Source organism: Charadrius vociferus, unplaced genomic scaffold (assembly GCF_000708025.1).
Source record: "Charadrius vociferus isolate BGI_N301 unplaced genomic scaffold, ASM70802v2 scaffold455, whole genome shotgun sequence".
Classification (NCBI taxonomy): Eukaryota; Metazoa; Chordata; class Aves; order Charadriiformes; family Charadriidae; genus Charadrius; species Charadrius vociferus.
The window spans coordinates 5,496,050-5,519,354 of NW_009648550.1; the positions used below are offsets into that span (position 1 = coordinate 5,496,050).

Consider the following 23,305-nt stretch of genomic DNA (forward strand, 5'->3'; position numbering starts at 1 on the left):
AACATTAATAAAAAGAGAAAGGTGCTTCAGTTGAAAGTGATAAAAATAAACCCATCATACACAACATTTTTAATAGAAGACTAATAAGGTGCCTTCTTTCACTACTGTATCGCTTATCTGGTGCTTCTGTGGCATTTGAAAACAACAAACATTGAGACAGAAAAGTAACAGTCCTGCCAAGCTGCTATAAGGAGTTAGAAGTCCTGATCTTGCTTAGGGCAATACTTACAAAGGAACACAGCATAGATGACCATTTTATAGCTGGTGAACTGAGACTCCGTAACACCTCTTTTCTCTTAGAAGACTTCAAACAGATATGATATACTTATTTTGATTGTCATGGCTAAAGTTACACAATACACAGCATATGTGCTTATAAAACAAACCCAATGAGCAAGTATTAGCTTAAAAAAGAGAAGCCTGCTGACAGAGCAGAGGTTTTGTGTAAACACAAATGACAAATCAAGTGTACGATTCAGCTTCAGACGCAGGGTCTGATACTTCTTTGGTCCAAGTGTACAAAGTACACCACCAAAACAGCTATAGTCCATTATCAGCCACCTGACTTTTACGCTGTCTTACTGAGCTTTCAGTCTCTGAATCAGCTAAAGGCTGTTCACTTAAGTCTTCCATTTCTTCTTCCCCTGATTCTTTTCCAAGTGCTAAATCCTCCTCTGAGTCATCAGCACTTGAATTTGCTGCATCTTCTCCATCTGAGAGATCTTTTACATCTGCAGTCTCTTCCGCATCATCTGCGGAAAGCTCTGCAGCCTCCTCCGGTTCTTCTAATGCTGCATTCTCCACATTATCCTTTGTAATTGCTTCTTCTAAACAAAAGAAGAGTTTCAAATATTGAAGTTAGACTGAATCTCAGAACAATGTATTCTGAAATATTCATGAATGTTATTATTGAAAACTTGTACAGGACTATATTTTCCTTATATTTCAATTACATCAATTAAATCTTCAGTAGTATTTCTCTTCCATTTTCAGTTGTCCTTCTTGCATCTCAGGCATAGATAGCTTTCAGTTTGGTCTATCAAGTTACAAACTAAAGACAAATCAATTTTACTTGGCTCCTTGAAGAGGTTTAACTATCAAACAAATCAGTGGGAAAGTGATAAGATACTGGTAAGCTCTGTCAGGTGACATCTGCTGTTGAGTCAACCAGCCAACTGGATAGCATACTGCACAAGTATGCACAGGTGCATTTTTCTTTTGATAGTGATTACCATCTAAGATTTTGAAGACGGTAATTCTGCATGCAGGAATTCTAGATTTGGCTGAAGTCTTACTGGCAAGTGCCACAGATACGTCTTCATCTTCAGCAGTAAACCAATACACACAAATGTACACAATTAAAAACAAATTTTTAATTACAGTTAAGTTTTGACACCACTTAATAGCACAAACATACCAAAAGGTGTTCTGGAGCTTAACACACATCTGGTGCTGACAAGAGACTTTATTTCCTGTGCAAGTTTTTGCCTCCTATAATTCATAGGGAGCAGAATACTATTCAGAAGCCTTTTCACCAAGGATAAGAGAGGCACGTTTTCTTCTTTTATTGGAAGGAGATGCAACACCTTTCCCCATCCCCACACCTGCAGTCTCTAGATTGATTTGATTCCCTCTATGTCCTCCTTTCCCCAACCACAAATTACGTAGAGAATTTTTCAGGTTCAGAATGTTGCATCTCCTAATGCAATATACAGAGTGTATATAGGATTTGGAAGTATCCTGCCAAAGCAAATTCCTTTCTATATTTAAGCAACAGGTCTAGTGAATATGCACTTGCATAAAATACACAAACCCCAGTATCTTTCTTCAAGACTTCCTCATTTTGAATGCAGTTAGCCTCTTCATAGTTGTGGAAGCTAGAACAGATTACTGTTGGGTTGGTTTTTGGGGTTTTTTTTTGGTCTGCTTTGCTATTCTCCAGGTGGGTTCTTTGACATTGATATTGTAGAGGCCAACATATCAATCCTTGCCAGTGTGACTAAATGAATACCTGGATTATTGGTTCACATCTAACTTCTTGACATCTAAGAACTTCTTGACATTGGTTCACAAGTTCTCCCTCCTACAAGTGCACATTTAAACTTACAGTGTCTCACCCACTTAAGAATTCTTACCAGGTGTTTCAGCTCTGTATCTTGACTTGGATGGGCAAAGGCAGTCTGAAATCAAAACCAGTATCTACGTAAATGAAAAAAAAAAAAAGGCATTTATTAGCAAACTATCCCAACAGCCCCTGTGCTATTAAGTATTTTCCTACTCATCCTTTTTAGATAGATATATAATAAAATTTAGAAAATGATATTATTTTGCTTGGAGATAAGAGCTGTCCTGAGGCGCTAAATAAAAGCACTGAAAAGTGTGTTCTCGGTGTATACCAACTAACATTCTCTGCTTTCTACTCCAAATTTTCTGCCTCCTACTTCCCTAAATTTATTCAGTATTGAAACGGCTTGCATCTTAAGAGAGGCCTGGAACACAGTTGAGGAATTATTATTTAAAACTTATGAAACCTTCTTGGTCAAGATTTTCTATATTTTGGGATCTTATTCAATTCCTACCCCTGACTCCCCAATACACAATGTGTACTTCAACCTTTTGTACTTGATTTTGTCTTTTATGTGGTTTTTTTTTTTTTTTGTTATTTAAAAGGAGCCCAGTGTAGAATGCACACAATCAAATGCAGGGAAGATATTTGTGTCTCATTGTCATGTGCTAAGAATAATGCAAAGGAAAGAAAAGAGACAGATGATACCATGTTCAAGAAATACATTTCAATCACTGAAAAGCTTTTTAGAAAAAGCTGACAGATTAACTTTACATTTTTTCAGGTTGGTTTTTTTTTTTAGTGAAAGAGCAAGAAGGAATATTTTTTTTTAAATCATGATATTCATTTGCTCCTAGTTACACTAACTTGATTTGCACTCATTTGGTGATGAAAATCTACCATCCAGAAAAATGCAGCTGTTTAAGTTGTATAATGAAAGACATTTGCTCATCTATACCAATTCAAAATACACGTTTTATGTATAAAAATGTGGTTTTGCCTAAGTACACACACACTGATTTGAAATCACTTCCCTGTACTACTGAGAAACATACTCAGGCAATTTTGCTTTATTTCGATAACACTAATATCTGGGCTGAAGGGCAGAGCACTAAGTGCCAGAAACAGCCTTTACACTTCCTATGTGGAATAGCAATTCAGCAGCTAGTTAAACCAGTTATCAGCACAACTGTTTTAAACTGTCTTTGCAGCTGTAGAACGTGTTCGTGGACCAAGCAACTAGGTTGCAACAACTTCTATTCCCATCTATATCTCCTTTCCAGCTCAGTTTCGCATTTAACTTTGATATTGGAGAGGTCACAGAGCCACATGATTCAAATATTCTGAGAGGAAATAATTCCAGCTCCACAGGTAAAGCAACTGTGAACTGTTTCCACTGACAAAACAACTTAGGGCTCAGGATATGGTCCTTAACATTCACATACATAGCTAACAGGTTTGTTTGAATAAGCTTCCCAATGTTTTGGAGATCAATATATGAATGCACCAGTTCTGGTTAGTAACAAGAGAGGTCAGATTTTTCAATTACTAAGAGAACTCAAACCAAAAGATCATGGGGGAGAAAGAAGTGAAGTAAGATTTTATTAAAACCAAACTATAACTACAACGCTATGCCCTGGAATAGAGTAAATCTATTAAACCCCCAAATCTTCAAAGCCTTTCAAAAAATATTTGCATCCTTTCATTTTGAGTAACAATGCAGCGGCATATGTACATTGCTAACTCCCACAGATACAATCCCACTCCAGCTAATAAAAATCTCTTCACAAAACCTGTGTTTTTAGAAAGTTGGAGTTTTTACAGAATTCTGACCACACGCATCCAATCCCTACGAACAAAAGTCTTAGATACAAAAGGCCAATATAAAAATAACTTGTTCAGTGGATGAACTTTACAAATCTAAATTGAAGCATGAATTTCATAAAAAAGTTAGCTTAGCGTAAACCTGTCTTAACCTTTACCAGAAGTAGGTAACAACACTAGGGAGGGCATCTGCAGTACTGAATACTTAAGAATTTCAATAGAATTTCAGTCGGAAGGGACCTACAACGATCATCTAGTTCAACTGCCTGACCAATTCAGGGCTAAGCACAAGTTAAAGCATGTAATTAAGGGCATTGTCCAAATGCCTCTTAAACACCAACAGGCTTGGGGCATCAATCACCTCGACTACCCTCTCAGTAAAGAAACGCTTCCTCATGTCCAGTACAAACCTTCCCTGGTGCAGCCCTGAACCATTCCCACACATCCTATCACTAGATATTAGGGACAAGAGATACATCATTACAATAAGGCACTTCAGTATATCTTATCAGTGAAGTTTGTTCTTTTTTTCACAAGTTAATGCAAAGCTCTAGGTAACTGAGAGGGGAAAAAAAAAAAAAAAAAAAAGGTGCTTTCTTACCAAACCCAGGAACAGGCCAATCAATAAGGTAGCTAAGAAGAAGATTGCGTAAGAAATCCAAACATGAATTCCAAGAGTGACAGTGAGGTAGCTATGAATTTGCTGTAAATAAGAAGAAGGTACTTAATAACTTCATACCTAACACCACTTATGATTTATACTGCTGTCACCATTACATAAATTGATATCTAATTAAGACCTTTCATTTAACAGTATTTATACTAGTCTTCCCTCTCAAGCCCTAGTCCTCCTTAAATGTTATACTGTATTTCTTTTTGATTTTGTTTTTCTTTATTAAGCTGCTTGTATTAAAAGGCCTTTTAAGCAAAGGGTGCACGATTATTTCTTCCTAAGGCAGTCAGCATTAGGGATGCCATATGTAATCTTACGGTGGATAAACGTATGAGGAAGGCTCGGGGCATACAGGAAGATATCACAACATTCTTGATCCTTATATTCTGTAAGAAGGTGGCAACTGTCAGAGACAGGCTATTGGGACAGATGAACTCACGGCATGAACCTGTACATTTGCTCTTATGGTCTCTGTTGTAGGAAGGAGAACACACAGTAAGCATCCTCGATAATGACAGTCACAGCACCAACAGAAGTCTGTGAAGCTGGTTATTTTAAAAAGGTAATTTAGAACCAAAAAAAGCAACCAAGTCAGGTTAAAAGCAAGTGTCCTTTTATACCCACTTCACAAGCACACCACCAAGTGAAAAAATGAAGCCTCGTGCACAGTTTTATCCCCATAATTACATTTGAAAGCAGAGTGGTAGATACTTAAAAAATGCACAAGATCAAGATACATACTTAAATTTGGGAATTCATTCATTAACTAAAAATCAAGCGATTAGGTTCTTCCTCAAGCTCTTTAGTTCTCAAAAGGAGCCATGCATTCTAAGTAGAGACTAAGTGATTTCGCTTATAAATTTAAAGAATAATCCAAATACAATATGGAGATTTCTTTGAAACTGAAGTCTGTTATTCAAACCTACAAATTCAATTGACTGAACGAAGCATCACATCGAGTCAGAGAGTCTGGTAGGAAGTAAATCATGACATTGCATCTCTTCCCAGAGTATATCCATTAGAAAACAAACCACAATCAACATTTACAAAAGTTTAAATATTGCAATTCCAGGGTCTTTTTTTTTTTTTTTTTGGTCAGAAGAGCTTCCCACATTTATTAAAGCATATGCAAGGACAGCACAGCAAAAAGAGCGAGGAAATGTACGGCTGAAATATTCATCAAAGAGGAAAGCAAATTAGAGAAGGTTTCTTCCCAGAGCATTTAATCTTTCAGGAAGGAAACTAGACAGAGACAACATCGTTACACAGCAACCACAGAAGAGAAATGCCAGAAGGCTATAAAAACTTAATACTACCCAGAGTAATAAAGAATCAAAGATAGGTTGCACAGGAAACCTAATAACTGAAAGTTTTGTTTGATTCTGGGTTAGTTAGATGCTTACTGGAAGTGATAGGTACTCTGTTCAAACTCTCTACTACATTTATTTTTTGTAGCACATGTTACAATATTAAGATCTTTTGTAACAGTCAAATACAGTTTCTCAATCTTGGCTACACCTGAAGATTTGAAGAGAACTGGAGAGGTCTGAAAATTCTCAGCATCTGCATGCTACAGGAGAAACTTTGATAGCTCCCAAATGAAAGCGTCTTGGAATACTTTTAGGCTCAAAGCATACTTCAGCGTACACTAAGTATTTTTCCTTTACTTCTGACAATTACTCTACTGTCCAAATTTGTTGTGTTCCTATGTGAATGGTGTTTACAGTTTGAAATCCAAATGCAGAAATTCTTACTAAAGAATAAAACCATTACCCTTTTTTCCTGTACAATACACTAGATGCAAATGAACTGCAGAAAAGCATGATTTACAACTCTGAAAATGAACCTGGATATAATCTTTAAGAATAGTATTAAGTGAGAGAACCTGGGATGCTAAATGAATTCCTGATGTTTATAATTTTTGCAGCAGCTCTCAAAAAAAAAACCTTTATCATGTTAGCACACTTTGACAGAACATTTTAACTATACCAAGATAATAAGAAGAACAGTAAGTATTTTCAGTATTGATGATAAACTTTACAATCAAACTGCCATTTTTGGCATAGACTATTAGTACTACAAAATTTATGGTGCAAAGATATCATATATCCAATGTACAGGAAACGTAAGGAAAATTTAACTCTTATAAAAGATAATAAAAATATTCAGTTAGGTTTTGACTTCTAAACAGAGTATTATTCTAAGCATGGAGGGGAATGGAAAACGCTACCACATAGTTACTTACCCTGATCCATCCAGAGAGGTGAAATAGCCCTGCCATACCATGCATCCTAGAAAACAAAGATAAGAAAGGAACAGGTTCTAAGAGCTGAGATACACAGAAAACTGCCCAGAAACCAGAAAAAGATGCTATCTATAAACTTTCAATGCCATTCAGCCCCTAGTAATTGCCAGAAGGAGGCTACTGCAAATAAATACATTTGCTCTGTATTACGTTCACTTAAGCCAGCTCAATGCAAAGCATTGAAACAGTGACTTTGAAAGATGACATTTGAGCATAATCAAGAAAAAGCAATTTCACAGCTTAAATCTGATGCAGCTGTGACTGCCTTTTCCCCAGGCTCACAGCAGCATGCAGCCCTTGTAGCTACTCTCCCCATTACTAAACATCCTATATCTCTTCCACATTCTCACATGTAAGATAAGGACACCCACTGGATCTTTGCATGAATTTACACATAACAGCTTTAGTCAAAATGAAGTGCAGTCCATTCACATCTTTGGTTCATCCTTTACATCATGCAAGCATTTTATGCTATTTCAAAGCAAGTTCAATGCTCTGAAAACAAATTCTGATATACTGTATAAGCACTACATTGTTTCCTATTCCAAGGGAGGACACCAGACTTCCTTGTAAACAAATAAACAAGAAATCCTTAAGGCTAAAGGCTGCCTGCCTCAAGTAGCCAGAAGTCACGGAGTAATAATCTACATAAACATGCATTTGATTCCAGTACTCAACAGAAACTGAAACTGACACTTACATAATGCTCAGTAGCTGTACTTTTTTTCTTTATATATTTTCAAAGATGATGTAAGCACGCCTTAGCAGGCACAAGCAAAAGTGAATGCAGAATATAAACTGCTTTTAAAGGTGAGAAACTGGAGAGCAGGCTGTCAATACAGATTGCTTCTGCAAAGCCTAGACGTCTAGGAAATAAAGGCCTTTTTGTCTTTAAGCTGTCAACATAGCACCCTTAATGAATAATGAGCTATAAAACATGTTTCTTGTTAATAAAAACAAAGTGTTACATTATAGAAGATGGAGACCTCCATCCTGCTACAGGCTCCACAGCTTTCCATTTTCTCTCTAAAACATAACCTTGAAGATCTTCCAATGTCCGTGAGCCTCGGTATCTGCGAAATACTCCATCGTTTGCACTAAAACACAGAAACATGCATTAACACAGACGGGTGTTCAATTGTATCTGTGGTAAAAAAAACCAAAACCAACAAACACAACAAAACACAAAAAAACCCGTATACATTATAGATTTGACTTGCTCAGAAAGTTGAACACCTAAGCATTTTCAATATGTTTCAAAACTGTAATCCATGACGGAAGGTCTCAGTTTTTAAATAGCAAGAGCTTTTGCCATTTATTAAACCAGCTATTTTTGTTAAATACTCACACTAAAGCAAATACAAAGCACACAAGGTTAACAACTAAACCATTTTTAGACACAACTCAGAATTAAAAGTGTGCTTATAAATATGCATATGTACATATATATGCATGATTTACAATACCATGACTCAATAAAGGGTTCAATATTTAAAGGATGCCACCTTTTTATTGGAGAAGAGATACAGCAAATGTCTTTCCTGATCTGTTTTTAACAGTATTGATAATAGGGGAACTTACTAAAGTCACTTAAACTAAGGAAACGCCTCAGATAAGAACTATATCAATACAATCAAAGCTCTAAACAATAACCTGAACTGAAATTAAGTCAATATTCCTTCATTTTTACCTGCATTTCAGAGTTACAGTTTAAAACAAGTGACAAGTAGGAGTCAACAGCTACATATTGGTGCGAGTCAACAGATGAAGAATTCTAACAGTAAGAGAAGCAGTACAACTGTGCAAAATTTATGTCCTGTTTTACATTCGACCTATGCAGTCAATTATTCAAATGAGAAATTCTAGCGACACTTATATGAGGTCAAGTATGTCTGCTCACATATGGTCAGGTTACTAGAAGCCAATACTGCAAACTTGCACCACCTTTTACAAATGCCATTAAATATTGTCTCCAGACTGAAAAAACATCACTTCTATCTAGGTACAAAACTGTTTGTAGGGGAATCTTCCACACATACTTTATGTTCATTTAGTGCATTGAGCTCCTGAGAAATGTTTTAGAGACTGACAAAAGTGAAATAAGCCAGTTGTCCATTACATCTTCCATGCCAGTGTTCAAATAGGACAGGAAAAAAGAAGTGTACTGAAACAGACAACTTTCTAGTATGATACACTTACTGGTAAATCGTAGGAAGTGTTGTGACAAAGAAACGACCACTCAAACCTAGAAAGGGAAGAAAAAGCCACATCAAACACTTAAGTAAAACTGAAATTTCTCAGCATTCTGACTTATCTATACATATCTACAGATCTGTATTTGTAGACTAGAAAGCAGCTGACTGCATAGCTTTAACCACTGTTTTTTAAATAGAGGTTAACAGTTCGTCTTCAGAAATGCTACAAACAGCAACAGATACCAAATACTGTTGACAAATTAAGGAAAAATGCTGACCTTGAAGAACGTTTACTGCAAGGTCGTTTTTCTACATGGATTTCTCTAACCAATATTTGCACACAGCTGAAGTTTTTGACAAGACCAGCAGTGTGCCACTCCAACCAAGAGACACAAATGCACCCATATTCCAGGATGCCGTGTGCTTGTGTCTGTGCATAGTCTTATCCAGATGACCTTTGTTTCATCTAGAAAGTTGGGCCACTAACAACAGCAATGACAACAATGTCTTACAAACTCTGGCCCCTGAATTTAATTCATCTGCTAACTGATTTCAAATTATTTAAGAGCCACACATTTTGCCTCTTCCAAATAATCCACGTACACTGCACAACCAGTCTGTTCTTATATCCTCTAGGAAGGCTCAGTCTCATAAACTTGACTGTAGCAAGACAATGTTTTGGATGTTTCTAGGTTCTTATCCTTCCCTTCCCATACATCATTCCTCTCTACGGAAATACAACTCGTATTCCAAAAGATTCGTAATAAAGCTTGGGATGCCTCAGCATTCTGTTCTGTAAAATACTGCACATTTAAGCCATGAGAATCATTTAACCATTTTTCACACCATCCAAAAGGGTTGGTCGTATCAGCATTTTGAGCAGCAGACATAAGACAGCAGAAAGGACAAAATAAGGTTGAAGTAGGACTTGAAGAGGCTGACTGGAATTGATCCCCACACTGAAAGTGGGTGTTTCATTGACTAGGAAATAGATAATCTTTTTACAAGTATCTCCCTAGACAATGCAACTCATAGGACAGAGAAACTAGCATCACATCATCAAAAAGCAGCTTGTGGGGCAGAAGGTGCTTGAAGTTCTCTGGTCTTGCACTACTACAGAGTAATAGGTTCAAGTGCTTCCAGCCACACTGCTGCATGAGGTACACCAATGAAGATCTCCCAATGTACGGAGAGTCAGCTGTGAAGCAGAAAGGTCCCAAACAACTCATAAACAGGCTGTCTGTACAACTCAACTAGCTAAGCTGTCAGGTGAAGACATCACTCTCCTCTGCTTCCAAACCTGAGGAAAGTCAGGGCTACTTGACACCTCCTGACAATTATAAAACCTGCAAGTGAGAGGAAGAACTCACCTTAGTGCTTAGTAATATTATTTATTATTCAACACATCAAACAAAGACTGCAGAAATGAAAAATGTGCTACTAATGCAGTATATTTTGGGGAAAAAAAAAATACAGCAGACTTCAGAGATTATCAACCCCTGGACATGCAGCCTAACTCCATTAGTAAGGGCTAAATTCCTCTAGCCAGCAATTGCCATTCATATAAAGTACCAATGCAAAGAGTATAAATCAGTTATTTAACTTTTCTTTTTATAAAGTTCTGTGAAAATCTTTGGGGAAACTAAGTCCTTGTTTGGCTTCCAAAAAAGCAAACGTCTTCTGGCACCAGGAAGTTAGCCATAGAAAAGTATCATAGCAAGAGAGTTTCTGCCTTTAGAGACAAAGACTGAACTAGCCAGGTATTTTTAAAAGTTTCAGTAATAATGTTTTTTCCAGTGTGAATTCCCTTATGGAATAGACAAAAAGGGTTGTGAGGTTGTTTTGTTGTTTGGGTTTTGGGGTGGTTTTTTTTTTGGAAGATGTTTAAATCAAACCAAATGCAAGCATCTTTAAAGTTCCAAAAAGGAAGTAATTTTCATTCCAACTTTTCAGCTTTCTGCCTTTATTGCTATGAGAGGCAGGGTTGTGGAAAACTTCACAGAACAGCCAAAACCTGTGCGAGCACAGGCAGCTACAAAGTAAACAAAAACACAAGTGTAACAATAGAATTCATCAAGCAGAAAGCACAGCTGCACAAGAAAAACTAGGTGGAGAGCCATAAACAACATAATAAGTTTAAGAGCTGAGAAAGTCATAGGAACAATTAAAGATTCTCCGAAGTTCTTACAAATGCTAGTCAGGCAAACAGAAAACAAAATAGCTAGCTTAAATCTCTCTCACGAGTAGCCTATCTAAGAGCCAGTACCAATGGTCTCAGAATGAACAATGAAATCTGTAAATTATAGAATACAAAATGTGTTGCCAAAATGCATCTAAGCATCCCCAAAACTTTAGTTGGAGGTTTGTTGCTTATCTAAGGCACCTCCTTAGAACAATAAAAGCAGATGTGAGCCAGCTAGAAAGAGATAAGAACGGATACTAAATTGTTTTGGTGCACATACAACACAAACTTGAACTGGTTAATAGTTTAACTTGAAATGCAGTTAAGCATCTCTTAGTTTGCAAATTAAAAACAGACATACACCCATTATGAAGTCAACAGCTAATCAAGAATAGGAAAAAACCTTCAGTATTTGCACACCAGCCCAAATCCTCCCAAAATACAGAGAATATAGATGCCATCTAAAAATACAGCTACTTTCATCAAATGACTACTCAAAGAAGATTACAGAAGGTCCAAGAAGTCTCGTTTTAAATCAAAGGTAAATGTTGTGATTGGGAGCTTAAGAAAGGCACCACAAATATACAGAACTTTGAGACTCAGAAGCATCTCCTTTACTTGCTCTTGAAATACTGAATGTTTCAACAGAAAAGATGAGGAAAGAATAAGCACTTTAAGACTAGTACATCAGGTGACTGAAATATGCTGTAAATTCATTAAGGCTCTGGTGGATTTATTCTTTGGGCATCTGCTGTAATTAAGTACCATGAATGGCTACTTTCTCCTGCAGGTTTTGGAAGTGCAATTTTACGCAACTCTGCACTCATCTAGTGGTTTTCTCCTAATTTAACGCATTTTGACTACTTCCAATTTGATGAAGGGGTTACATAACCAAAGCTAATTAAGGTACCATTGTGCAAGGAAAAACAAGAGATAGAGCACTTAAGCACCCCAACCAAAAGGCTGCAGCATAAGCCTATAGTAAAAATACCTCAATAACTTGGGAAAGCTTCCAAAGGAACTCATATACCTTCAAAATTACATCAGCACCAAAGGTCAAATATGGAATAAATCTTTGTTTTCCAGTTTGAGTATTCATTAGTTTTAGAAGTGGCTACAGTTTTCATGCTTTGTGCTGAACTGGATATTGTAGGTATATTATGCATGCCCAGGTACAAATTCATCATTTGCGGTCAGTCCTTTGACTTGCAGAAGGTGAAACATCCTCAAGAGGTCAAGACACTCAGCAACATTAGAAATTCAAATATTTCAGGAACTTCTGGTTAAAAGTCACATCTAAGGTCTTAAGAATCTGGCATCACTCAGCAGTCAGAAAAATTTAGACCAAATGAAAGTATCAAGTACCTGATCCCTTCCAGTCCCAACACTGCCATTCAAGTTTTTTTACCAGGAAGAATAATTCCTTTGAGATCAAGTATTTTGTTTGTACAGCATCACTTCTGAAAGTGCATTTTTTCTAACCAAGACTGAAATCCTTCTATCTGAATACTACATAAACAAAAGAATCCCTGTTTAATTGGGAGAAAGTAACAAGTCGGGATTATAATGAATCCCCATTTGCAGCTTTAACTCCAGAGTAACCACTACTTTGTTAATGTGCAGAGGAGCTGACTAAATTTATATCTATGCAAAAGTTTGTAATATTCAAACTCATCTGTTTAATAAACTGTTGATGATTAGTATATGCACTAGAAGAGAGCCCCACATCAACAGCTTTTTAGCATGAGAGTTTTTGTACACTTCTAACAAAACACAACGACTAGGATAGCTGGTATTTTCTTGTGAACTTAAATTGCTCTGAAACCAGAGTTTAAGTCATTTCCCTTCTGCTAACTTGATAAAGCTAACTTGTTTGGCATGTTTTCAAATAATAAAATGGACATATTTTCCACACATTTTATAAGGCATTAAAAAAAATTATTAAAAAAATTAGTGAGTCTTAGCCTTTCTATTCTAATAATTTCTATTTCTCTTCCTAACTCTGTCAGTCTTTTGATACTGCTGATAAAATCTTTTATCCCCTCAAAACCAAAACAAGCACGAACATTCCCAAGAGATGCAGAGGTTTAAACAATATTGGTACCGCTTACACAAACACACATCCAAAACTCTTTTTGTAAACACACTTGCATATGTGCATCACCAACAGAAGACAATAACATCTGTAATTTAAAGCACTACTACAATTAAACAAGACAATAAACCAGCACCATCATGGAAACAGTTAAGAACTTATTAAAGCAGGCTCACACTGTGGTAATGTTACCACACCCTCTCAGTAACTGGAGGCTACAGAACTGGATTCTTCTGCAGACAGTTTTGGGGAGAGTGGAATGAGACAGACAAGAGCTTTCAGTGAAGTAGATTAAAATAGAGAATAAGTCCCTTTTAATACAGTATTAAGCCAGATCACTCCCCAATTCTTTAATCCTTCAAATTGAGTTTATAAACTTAGGCTCACAGATATGAACTATATGGAGAAGCAAAATGTGGATAACGTTATTTTGATTTAGAAACCTGACTTGGCTGGTATCCCAGGTACTCCAGTGAAATAAAGCACACTCCCAGATACTAAGTGGTACTTATACTGAACGGTTCCTTTTATTAAAACAGTCGATTTCATATTATACCTGGTTCTTGAGTGACATCCACCTTTCCCACAGTGATACCCAGATGTTCGCTTTCCTTTGCAAAACTCTCCCATGTCAATTCAATCTGCTGACAAGCTGCACACCAAGGAGCATAGCTAAAGGGGGAAGACAGGTTAAATATTTTAATATTCTTACACTTACAGACATTCAAATTGATTTACTGTACAGAGAAAATACAAACGCGTCAATCACACAGGAAAAAAAACCTACAGTTTTTCTTAATCACATCTACTGGTTTCCCCAACGTTGGACACTTTTAAGATTCAGCTGGTCAGATTGCCGGGCCATCTTGTCTAGACTGTGCTTTTGCCAAGAAAGGTTGGACCAGATGATCCTTGGGGTCCCTTCCAATCTGGTATTCTATGATGCTATGATAATCAGTAGTTTTGTATCAATCCCTGTGTTCCTCCTCATGTTATTAAAACAAAACCAAATCTCCACAGATTTGAGAAATTCATATCAAAACCCCTCACCACTTGTGATTTATTCTATTTACATATGCAATAAACCCATTTCCATGGCAGCTATCAGAATTATTGAAGCCAGGCTGTCCTCTGATGCAGTAGCCTTCAGCATAACATTTTGTATTGATTTCCCACACCTCAGAACTTCTAGAAATTACATTTGCCTTAATCTACTACTCAATGTATCAAAGCATGCCCTTTTGGATAGCATTCTTTAGAGATTTAAAAAGAGTGCACATCAAATTCCTACTGCTCACACTGATTTTCTTTCTCAAGTCCTGTTTTTTCTCAGAATTAATTTCAAAAAAATAAGAAAGCCGGTTTCAAGAGCTGAGTTTTCTATACTACCAATTGGAATAATCAAGTCTGCAGTTGCTATCGATAATATCAACATGGAAACAGAACAGCTAATATGAAAGGATATCATCAGATAATGCTTAAACACTGATAAAACCCCATTTGCCATCTTTACGTATTTTACCCTAACTTGGTTCACAAAGCCTGTGTCAAACTTACGTATATGGCAGACCATTGCAAGCTCCACATCTAAGGTAACACAGAACAGCTAAGCATACCATGTAACTGAGCCATGACAATTACCCATACACAGACTTAAACTTTTACAAATGAAAAAAACACAAACATCTTTACATGGTTTAACCTGATTTATTAGGGGGGAGGGTAGGGTGAGGGAGTGGAAGTAGAAATGTATATATGCAGATTTCTGATATTTTAAAATGAAAGGGAGCAAAAGTAGTGGGTCTAGAGGCAAACTCCTCCAGATAATGCTACCGTGCTCCTCATCCGTTGTCAACAATAGAATATTGGGCAGAGTCCGATATCCTTAACAGCCCACATAGCCACTAGACTCTAACTAGGAACCTCTACAAGGAACTCCCTTACTCCTTCCGTTTGTCTGCCAGTACTACTATCTGACTTAAAGAGTGGCAATCCTTATTGTCTGGCTGTGTTCTGATCAGGAATGCTTACTTTCTTAGCGGCTGCAGACAGAGATCTTCCCAGTGACCCACAAATGTTTCATGTTAATAAGACTGAACCTAAACCAGGTAATTTCTCACAGAAGAGGTAGAATCAAATTTACTCTGTGTGCTTATGGCAAAACATAAGTATTTTAAAAAGGAAATCTTATAATTTGAAAGTTAAAAGGATACAATTTAAAAATACATGTTGTATTTAACTGTATTAGAAATTTATGATTTTAAGTATGAAAGTCAATACCTTGTTTTTTGGAATCAACATAATTCTGTGCGAGAGTATCTGAAAAATGTACGTATAACTTATCCTGCCAAGAAAAAGCCCCTCAGTATCTTTTAAGAATATGCTGGAAACAAGTTTCGCATGCAGAACTGGTTTCCATTGTGCTGCTGGCCTATGGAGGGCTTTTAATAATAGTTTGACAGATACTGTACTTTACAAACAGTATTATTTTATTACAGTAGCTTGACTGATAAGTAAGAAACTGCCTACATCCATCAGATAATGCTGCTCATGTTGCTCTAAAATTAAAGACAGAAGCTGAAATGTTTTCTAAATCCAGCTTCTCTCGATGAATCAAACTCGTGCCATGAGATATTCAAGATTAATATACCCTTTAGCCTGTTTAAGGTACTATCTGATCTTGAAACAGAAATTTGGGCCCTATCAGCATTTATATTTACATTTTACATTCATAAGTGTTTCTTCCAAATGAAATTAAATGGAATATTCAATACACATGGCTAATATTCATATGATCACAAATATTTTATTTAGCTCAAAGCAGCATTAAAATCCACCCATATCCACATATCACACTTTGGTAGTCTCAGAACATAAACATGGACCTCATAAAAAGCCTTAGTTGCTGGCTTGTTTTTATTACCAATTTTGGGTATGGGATGGCAACAGTCACATACAACACTACTAGATCCAGCTACTCCAGCTGAACATTGGCACAGACAATCAGGCTTAAAATATCTGCTTTTCATTCCTGAAATTACATGGTCATTGTTTTGCCAGCCGGAATACACCCTGTCCCTACATATACAAGAGATAATTTGCAATATACATCAGATTTTTGCAGAATTATCACTGCTGTTAACTTCAACATCCTCACTGTCCTGAAGCTTTAACGTTGACTTTTTATGCATCATTTGAAGCACTAAGAATTCAGGAGCACCTCCTGAATAAACGAAAGCATCCTATGGTCAAAGCTTTTTTGCATCTCCCTCACAGTCTTAAAATACCTCCTCTTACACTTTCTCTTTCAGTAAGATAGAGCAGAGTAAAATACTGCACACTTAGGTCACCTCTATCAAAAGTTTCAAAAAACTTTTTGCACCCTGAAGAACTTAAGCTTAAAGAGGTACTTTATTTCAATGTAGGTTTTTAATGAATCCTTTAGAACTGTGGCCGCCTTGTATTCCTGCAATAGTCATGGTAAAACTACCATTCTTCTCTTCCCCCCGAAAAAAAAAAAAAAGTGCAGGAGCAGGAAAACGTGTGTGCTGTGAAACCAATCTTCATTACTCCTCGTTGAGTCACAAGATGCATGACCAGGTCACTTACAAAAGCAGATGTAACCAAATGTCTTCTGCCATACTCCACAGACAGAGCAGGATATAATTAGCACCTCGTCAACACCACCAAATTTAGGGCTGTTACTTCTCTAGCTTCTCCCTTTGCATGACGGGGTACCTTTAGCTGTTAAGTTCTTGTTTGCAGTGTGCCCTATGCTCTACAAGCGTGCCAACAGCATTCTGGTCTTTCCAATTTAAAATCAAAGTCCACAGGAATTTAAATCAAGAGCTGGGCACTTGGTTAAGGAAAGAAAGGCTTTAGTAGCCTCTTACACATTAAAAGACAATTTACTGATCTCCACCATTTAGAAATCAGATTGAAAACACCACATACTTACTATTTACCCATTGCCAAGTTATTCACTGCAAGCAAGTATCGCACATGTCTCATCATACACCTCATTTGTGGCATTACCAGACTTCTTACATAGCACCAAGTTTTACAACTGAAATATCCTCATGCACTGTTTACCCTTCATAAATGAGACAACTAACAACTATCTACTGGTCAGGTCCATTGCAAGAACAATTAACTTAAATCACTACTTCAAAGTAGCCGGGTGTTCTCCAGTTCCTGTTACAATCCATTACAATACCCAAAGCTTTTCCAGAGGGCATAAAGATAGCAATCCAAAAGCAAAATTTTAAGCTCTTAAAAAGTCAAAAGCAAAGTCTACATCTATCCCTGATCTAAAGCATAAAAGACAAAGCTTTGGCTTTCAAATACCAGCAACTTCACTGATGGCTGCAATAAATAAAAATAATAAATAAAAAAAACACAAAAAAACCCTTCAGTTAAAACCAGTTGAACGAACATGCCATTCAGTCGTATCGCTTCAGAGTTGATCAGTAAACACAGAATGATTTTAATAAGATTTACTGACACACAGTTTCCAACTCCAAGTCACTAATCTCTCTTCCTGTAACTGCTTGACTAAGGAATTCACCAGTTCACTCATTTTCAAATGACTGAAACTGACTCGTCTGCTTTTTCACTACCATTAACTATCAGTGTTGAACAGGTGTAACCTCAAATACCATTCCACATTTTGCTCTGAAGGTAATTTCACAAAGTTGCAAGAATCTAGGAACAAAAGAAAAACAGTTTACATATGCAGGCATGAGAGGATTAGTTGAAGAGAAAACAGCAAAATAGGCAAGAAGAAATTTTCCCTGTTTAGTCCAGTTTTTCCTCAATTCAAGACACACAACTTTTATAAAAGGTATCACTTACAGTAAACCAAGCTATTTGCTGGATTTCAGATTGGGGGCAATATTAAAATTAGATGTGCAAATGTTGAGACAGTACCTAGTAGAATGGTAAAAATAGTACTGGAATGAAGTAACTTTTATTCTTTTACCTAGTTTTGCCTTATTGCTACAGAGTTCATAGACATAAAAAAAAAAAAAAAAGACAGTGGCTGATGTCTTTGGGTGTTATCTTAAGACTATCATTTGATTTGTTCTTTTTCCTAAATATGAATAGCTCTTGAGGCAGAATAGGCATTGTCGCAATTTCAACAAAAGATAAGCTTCAGAAATTCAACTATATGGTTTTAGTCTATTTTTCAACTGAGCAGGTGGTGGTAGCCAAACACACAAAAGTTAGTCCCTGTAATCTACCAATACCTGCATCACAACAGTACAGGCTCTGGAAGCTGACAAGAAGTTTCCTCCAGCGTGCCAAAACCCCTGCAAAACAGGCAAGACCTTGCAACCCAAAAACGTGTGCTCCACAACAGTTAAACAAGTTTTTGGGTTGTGGGGTTTTTTTTTGTTTTGTTTTGTTTTTTAAACAAACTGCTGAAGCCCTAGCTATCTCAAAGAGAAAACAAAGGTTTCTTCCCTGGATTCTTCTCCTGATCTTCACTCAAATGCCTTAAATCACAGATGGGCTTGCTGAAGCGACAATACACCAAGGCACTGTCCTAGGCAAGTTGTTTCAGCATGCAAGCTCAACCTTATGGATTTCCATTCTGCTGTACCTACATGCAATCTGATGTGCATGTCTTTTCCAATAATACCTGAATAAAAGGGAAAAGTAATACATACCACTGTGCTGCACTAGCAGCCAAGCAAATTGTATTCTCTTGGGTAACATTTCAAGTGCCACTTTCCACTTTTCTACAGCTCAGTAAGGAAATGCATTTCAAACTTCCAAGAACAAGATGAGAAGCAAAGCAGGGTATATAGTAAATATTTAGCTCTCTATTTTAAAAAACAAGAAAAGGATAAGAGTGCTATCTGCAATTACAAAAAAGACCCCAACAACTTTCCATTCACAAGCAATTTGTTGGGTTTTTTTAAGATGGAGAACCGATTTTTAAAATGTAAAGCCAATGAATCCCTTAAAAATTATGTGAAATCTTCTAGAACTTGAGCAGATTTAACTTCCATCATTCTAGATGTTTTTGTCCCTTTCTATAGTAGTAAAGCATCTGCTGCCAAGGATATTTCAGTTTCTGTTGAGCCAATGCATGGCACAGTAACCAGCTGCACGTTCAGTTATTTAATAAAGAGTCCATAGGTAATTTGGTCACTTCCTCTGAACTGAGTCAGCAGGGCTGCAGAAGCTTCAGAATCAAAAGAGTTTTGGTAACTTGATTTTCATTCCCCCCTGCTTTTTGAGGTGGGTTGTTTTTTGTTTGTGGGTTTGGTATTTTTGTTTGGTTTGTGTTTGTGGTTTTGTTGCTTTTTTTTTTTTTTTAAGAATAAGACAAAAAAAAGCCTGGATACTAAGAAATCAAGAGGAAATAAGAGACTATACTCCCATGAGAGACAGAAAATTCGCAATTTTATTGAACTTTAAATCTGTTACAATCATCTCTGTAAAAGCATTAAACCATGTAAACAGCAAAATATTCAGCTAGATTTTTAGCACACTCCCTTGAAACTACAGAAAAAAGTGCTAGTGGGAAGACTGAACCCTTGTGATAATGTGGCCTACCAGATAGTAGGGCAATGTTTAACAATAAATGATAATGAGAAAATAAAGTATGAGTCTATGCTATAGGTATGATGAGATAGTCTTGAAAACATGACTATTACTTACACTATCATCGCGATTTTCACCTGGCTAGAATTAAAATAGAACATTAAGACATTCTTTTTTAGGTACACACAGCACTAAGTCTGTGCTGAAAGAAATGAGAACCAAAATATTTAACGCCCTGTGTGGGAACTAAACTAGAGATTTTCCAGATGGGCAAGTACCTAAAGTACGGCAAGTGCAACAAGGGAATATTAAATAGCTTCATTTGTAACCAGATGCATAAAGACAACAAGTTTATTATTTTGGTGGGGGTTTTTGTGTGTTTGTTTTAATCTACTTCAAAAAGAAGAGGATGTTAAATTAAGATCATAGAAGCTTGGAACAAGCTATGTTTACAAATGCAAAATGGACTTTTAAATAAACAGACCATATTTTTTTTTTCTATTCCTAATAGGCACAATATTAAAAATAAGGACAAAAAGAAAATTCCTCATATTAACGCATCATTATCTTGCGGCTACAGACTAGACATAAGTCAATAAGGAAACCTTTTATAACAGTTCATGTCAGCATCACACTCACAGCACTTCAGCGAGGATCTGTGTGCTGAGATAGTAACAGTAAGCAAAAAGTGTTGCAACATCTTTCAGAGAGACAAAGTTACGCAGAACATTTTTATCAATGAAATGCAGCAGGGCTTCCAGTGCCTGCAATTTGGCCAGCTATGAATAAGTGAATATTTACAAAAAGACAGCCAAGTACACACACTTTAGCTAGGAGGGATGAAAGAAGAAAAATCCTATTTCCACTACAAATCCTGCATACAAGTAATTTCTGACTTAAGTTTCTCTATTTGTGCACCTGAGAACAACAAAAAAGCAGTAGCATACAGTAATTCACCTACACTACTTTCACAAATAGAAAAACTGACCTTAAACAGAAATAGTAGTACTGGTTCCTACCAGGGCAGAAGGCTTCAAACCAGTAATCTAGAGCAGGTGACCAAAATTTTTTTCCAGAGTTCCTATAACAACATTTACATTAGGGGAAAAAACCCCACAAAACTGCTTGGAAAACAAAGGTCTTATAAACTAACAGAAAGTTCTTCCAGCAAATAAGGTTTTGATGAACTATATGTCACTCTTTCAACAACAGACCTATTACACAGCACGGAAAGAATCAATGAACTAACAATGCAGGAGTCCTGTCCAGATCACCAGCTCTAAACCAGATAAAATCAGTAGAAGCCAAAATCCATTAGCATGAACACAACTGCAAGAATCATAAGAAATCAATTCTCGATCTCAAACTCCTGTTTAGTCACAGTTGGGAATCTCAAACTGTCACTAATTCAAGAACAGCAGCATTGAGTTTGCAAGAAAGACAAAGGTTCCTTCACACGTATGAGAAAAGCAGAAAGCACTAGAATGTACCACAGAAAGTAGAATCGAGAACCAAGGATCTTTCACACAAACACTGTACATAAAATAAAGTCTAATTTAAGCACTGTAGCAACATGTACTGTATTCAGCTCGCACTAAAGCTAACTTTGCCACCATTGCAATTGTCAGTTACCTGTCACTCCAAACCAGAGTGCAAAGTTTCAAGTGGAGTAAAGACGCACAAAAGATTTTAACTATTCGCTATCCTAACCGCTTATGATTTCAGACAGTTCCTCTCTTCTTTGTTCCTCGGGGGCACACATCACTAATTATTTAAATATTTTATCTCAGAAATAAGAAACTCTGAGTCACCATAAATGACCTTTTTCCTCCTTAAGATTCACCAACTCGTGTATGAATCAGTAACTTTCATACAATAGCTTCCACATACGACTAGGATGTCAGAAGTGAAAAAAATTCAACTTGAAAAATAAATTTATTTTCTCCTACTCCAAGATCATCTCTTCCCCCACCTTTTAGAACACCATAAATGATAAGGGGAAAAAAGAGACTCAAAATCAAACCCAAATCCTTCGCTACAACAGTGGGCATCCCTGGGTATCTCAATCAGATATTTCAGGACTGTTCCCATCTGTTCCCTGATTAATACCAGGTGCCCAGTAGGACTCTGAGCATCAAAGCCCTAGAGGAAATGATAGCACCTTCCCCTAATAAGAGACTGTAGATAAATTCAATACTAAAACAAAACTTAAAGCAGGTGGGTAGCTATTTATGAGGGAGCATGAGTTCAGATGTTGATGGGCAACCTGGTCTGTTTCACAGGCTACCCAGTCTGCTTCAAACTGTTCAAACTCAAACACTTCCATGGAGCAGTAGCACACAGACCACAATAAAATCCTATTTTGTAGCTGTACAGCACACACATATCATGTGAGCATACAGCCTACTTAAACTACTTTTTGTTTTTAACTGCTGTCTTAAAAAAACCTTCAAGGTCCTTCTCCCCCCCTCTGAATACAAGCAGGTGAGCTAGCCTCCAAGTACAAAATGCCACATGCATTTCAAGAACTGTATCATGTCACAAGTGAAGCCATGACACCACTTCTAACTAACAGAAGTACTTAAAACTCTAGCCCACAATAGGCAAACCTCTCTAGCTGTCATCAGGATAAAACAACAGCCACACTGAAAAGTTAATGAAATCTGATGCATCTCCTTTGAACAAGAACTCTAGAGCAATGCAGCTGGACGCGAGGGCGTTCCAGGATATTATGCAACACAAAAAAAAACCTGCTGAATATCACCTACCAAATTCAGCCTTCCTAGCTTGCACAGGATCCAGTGAAAAGTACCCCAAAGGGTAAGCAGTGCAAGGTGCAGTGCCTGACGCTATTCCCCAGCAGGCAGTTGTCTTGAATAACACCACTGAAATGTAATCAATGACACCTCGGCTTACCGAGACATGCCCGGTTTAACCTTGGGGCCCTCCAGTGCTCTGTGCTCACACCAGACCAGAGCCTGAAGGAAAGCTACCTTTACCAGACCACCCCAGATGAGGTGAGCGTGTGCCTGCAGGCTCAGGGCCGACAACGCTTGGTGGCAGAGGGGCTTCAGTGGCACTAGGTGTCCCTGCACGGACGTCCCCCCGCCCCGGGCCGGGGGAAGGTGTGCGGCTGCTCCCGCACGTCCCTTCGCGGGGCGGGAAGGCCGGCACCGCCCGGCCCCTCTCTCCCCCCACCGCTTACCGCCCATGCCGGCTCCCCGGGGGCCGGGGGGCTGAGGCCGGCCGCCCTCAGAGGGGACTGCCCCCCACCCCCCATTCCGGTCCCCGGCACTGTGCCTCTGAGGCGTGCGGGAAAGCGGCCGTTACTCACAACTCCAACATCCACTGGCCCTGCAACACCAGGCTCCAGTTGGAGCCGCCCAGCACCTGCACCCGGCTCCGCGGCTC

At 37.6% G+C, this 23,305-nt stretch overlaps 1 protein-coding gene across 1 annotated transcript in view; it reads right to left on the minus strand.

The window, feature by feature from the left end:
* Positions 1-540: 540 nt before the first annotated feature.
* TMX4 (thioredoxin-related transmembrane protein 4) overlaps positions 541-23,305 on the minus strand; it is a 23,040-nt gene continuing 275 nt past the window's right edge. The window contains exons 2-9 of the mRNA XM_009886081.1: positions 23,229-23,302; positions 13,896-14,011; positions 9,067-9,112; positions 7,836-7,964; positions 6,808-6,853; positions 4,491-4,592; positions 2,136-2,199; positions 541-824 (exon numbers count right to left, since the gene is read on the minus strand). Of these exons, the coding sequence (XP_009884383.1) occupies positions 541-824; positions 2,136-2,199; positions 4,491-4,592; positions 6,808-6,853; positions 7,836-7,964; positions 9,067-9,112; positions 13,896-14,011; positions 23,229-23,302 (861 nt within the window). The remainder of the gene's footprint in view (positions 825-2,135; positions 2,200-4,490; positions 4,593-6,807; positions 6,854-7,835; positions 7,965-9,066; positions 9,113-13,895; positions 14,012-23,228; positions 23,303-23,305) is intronic.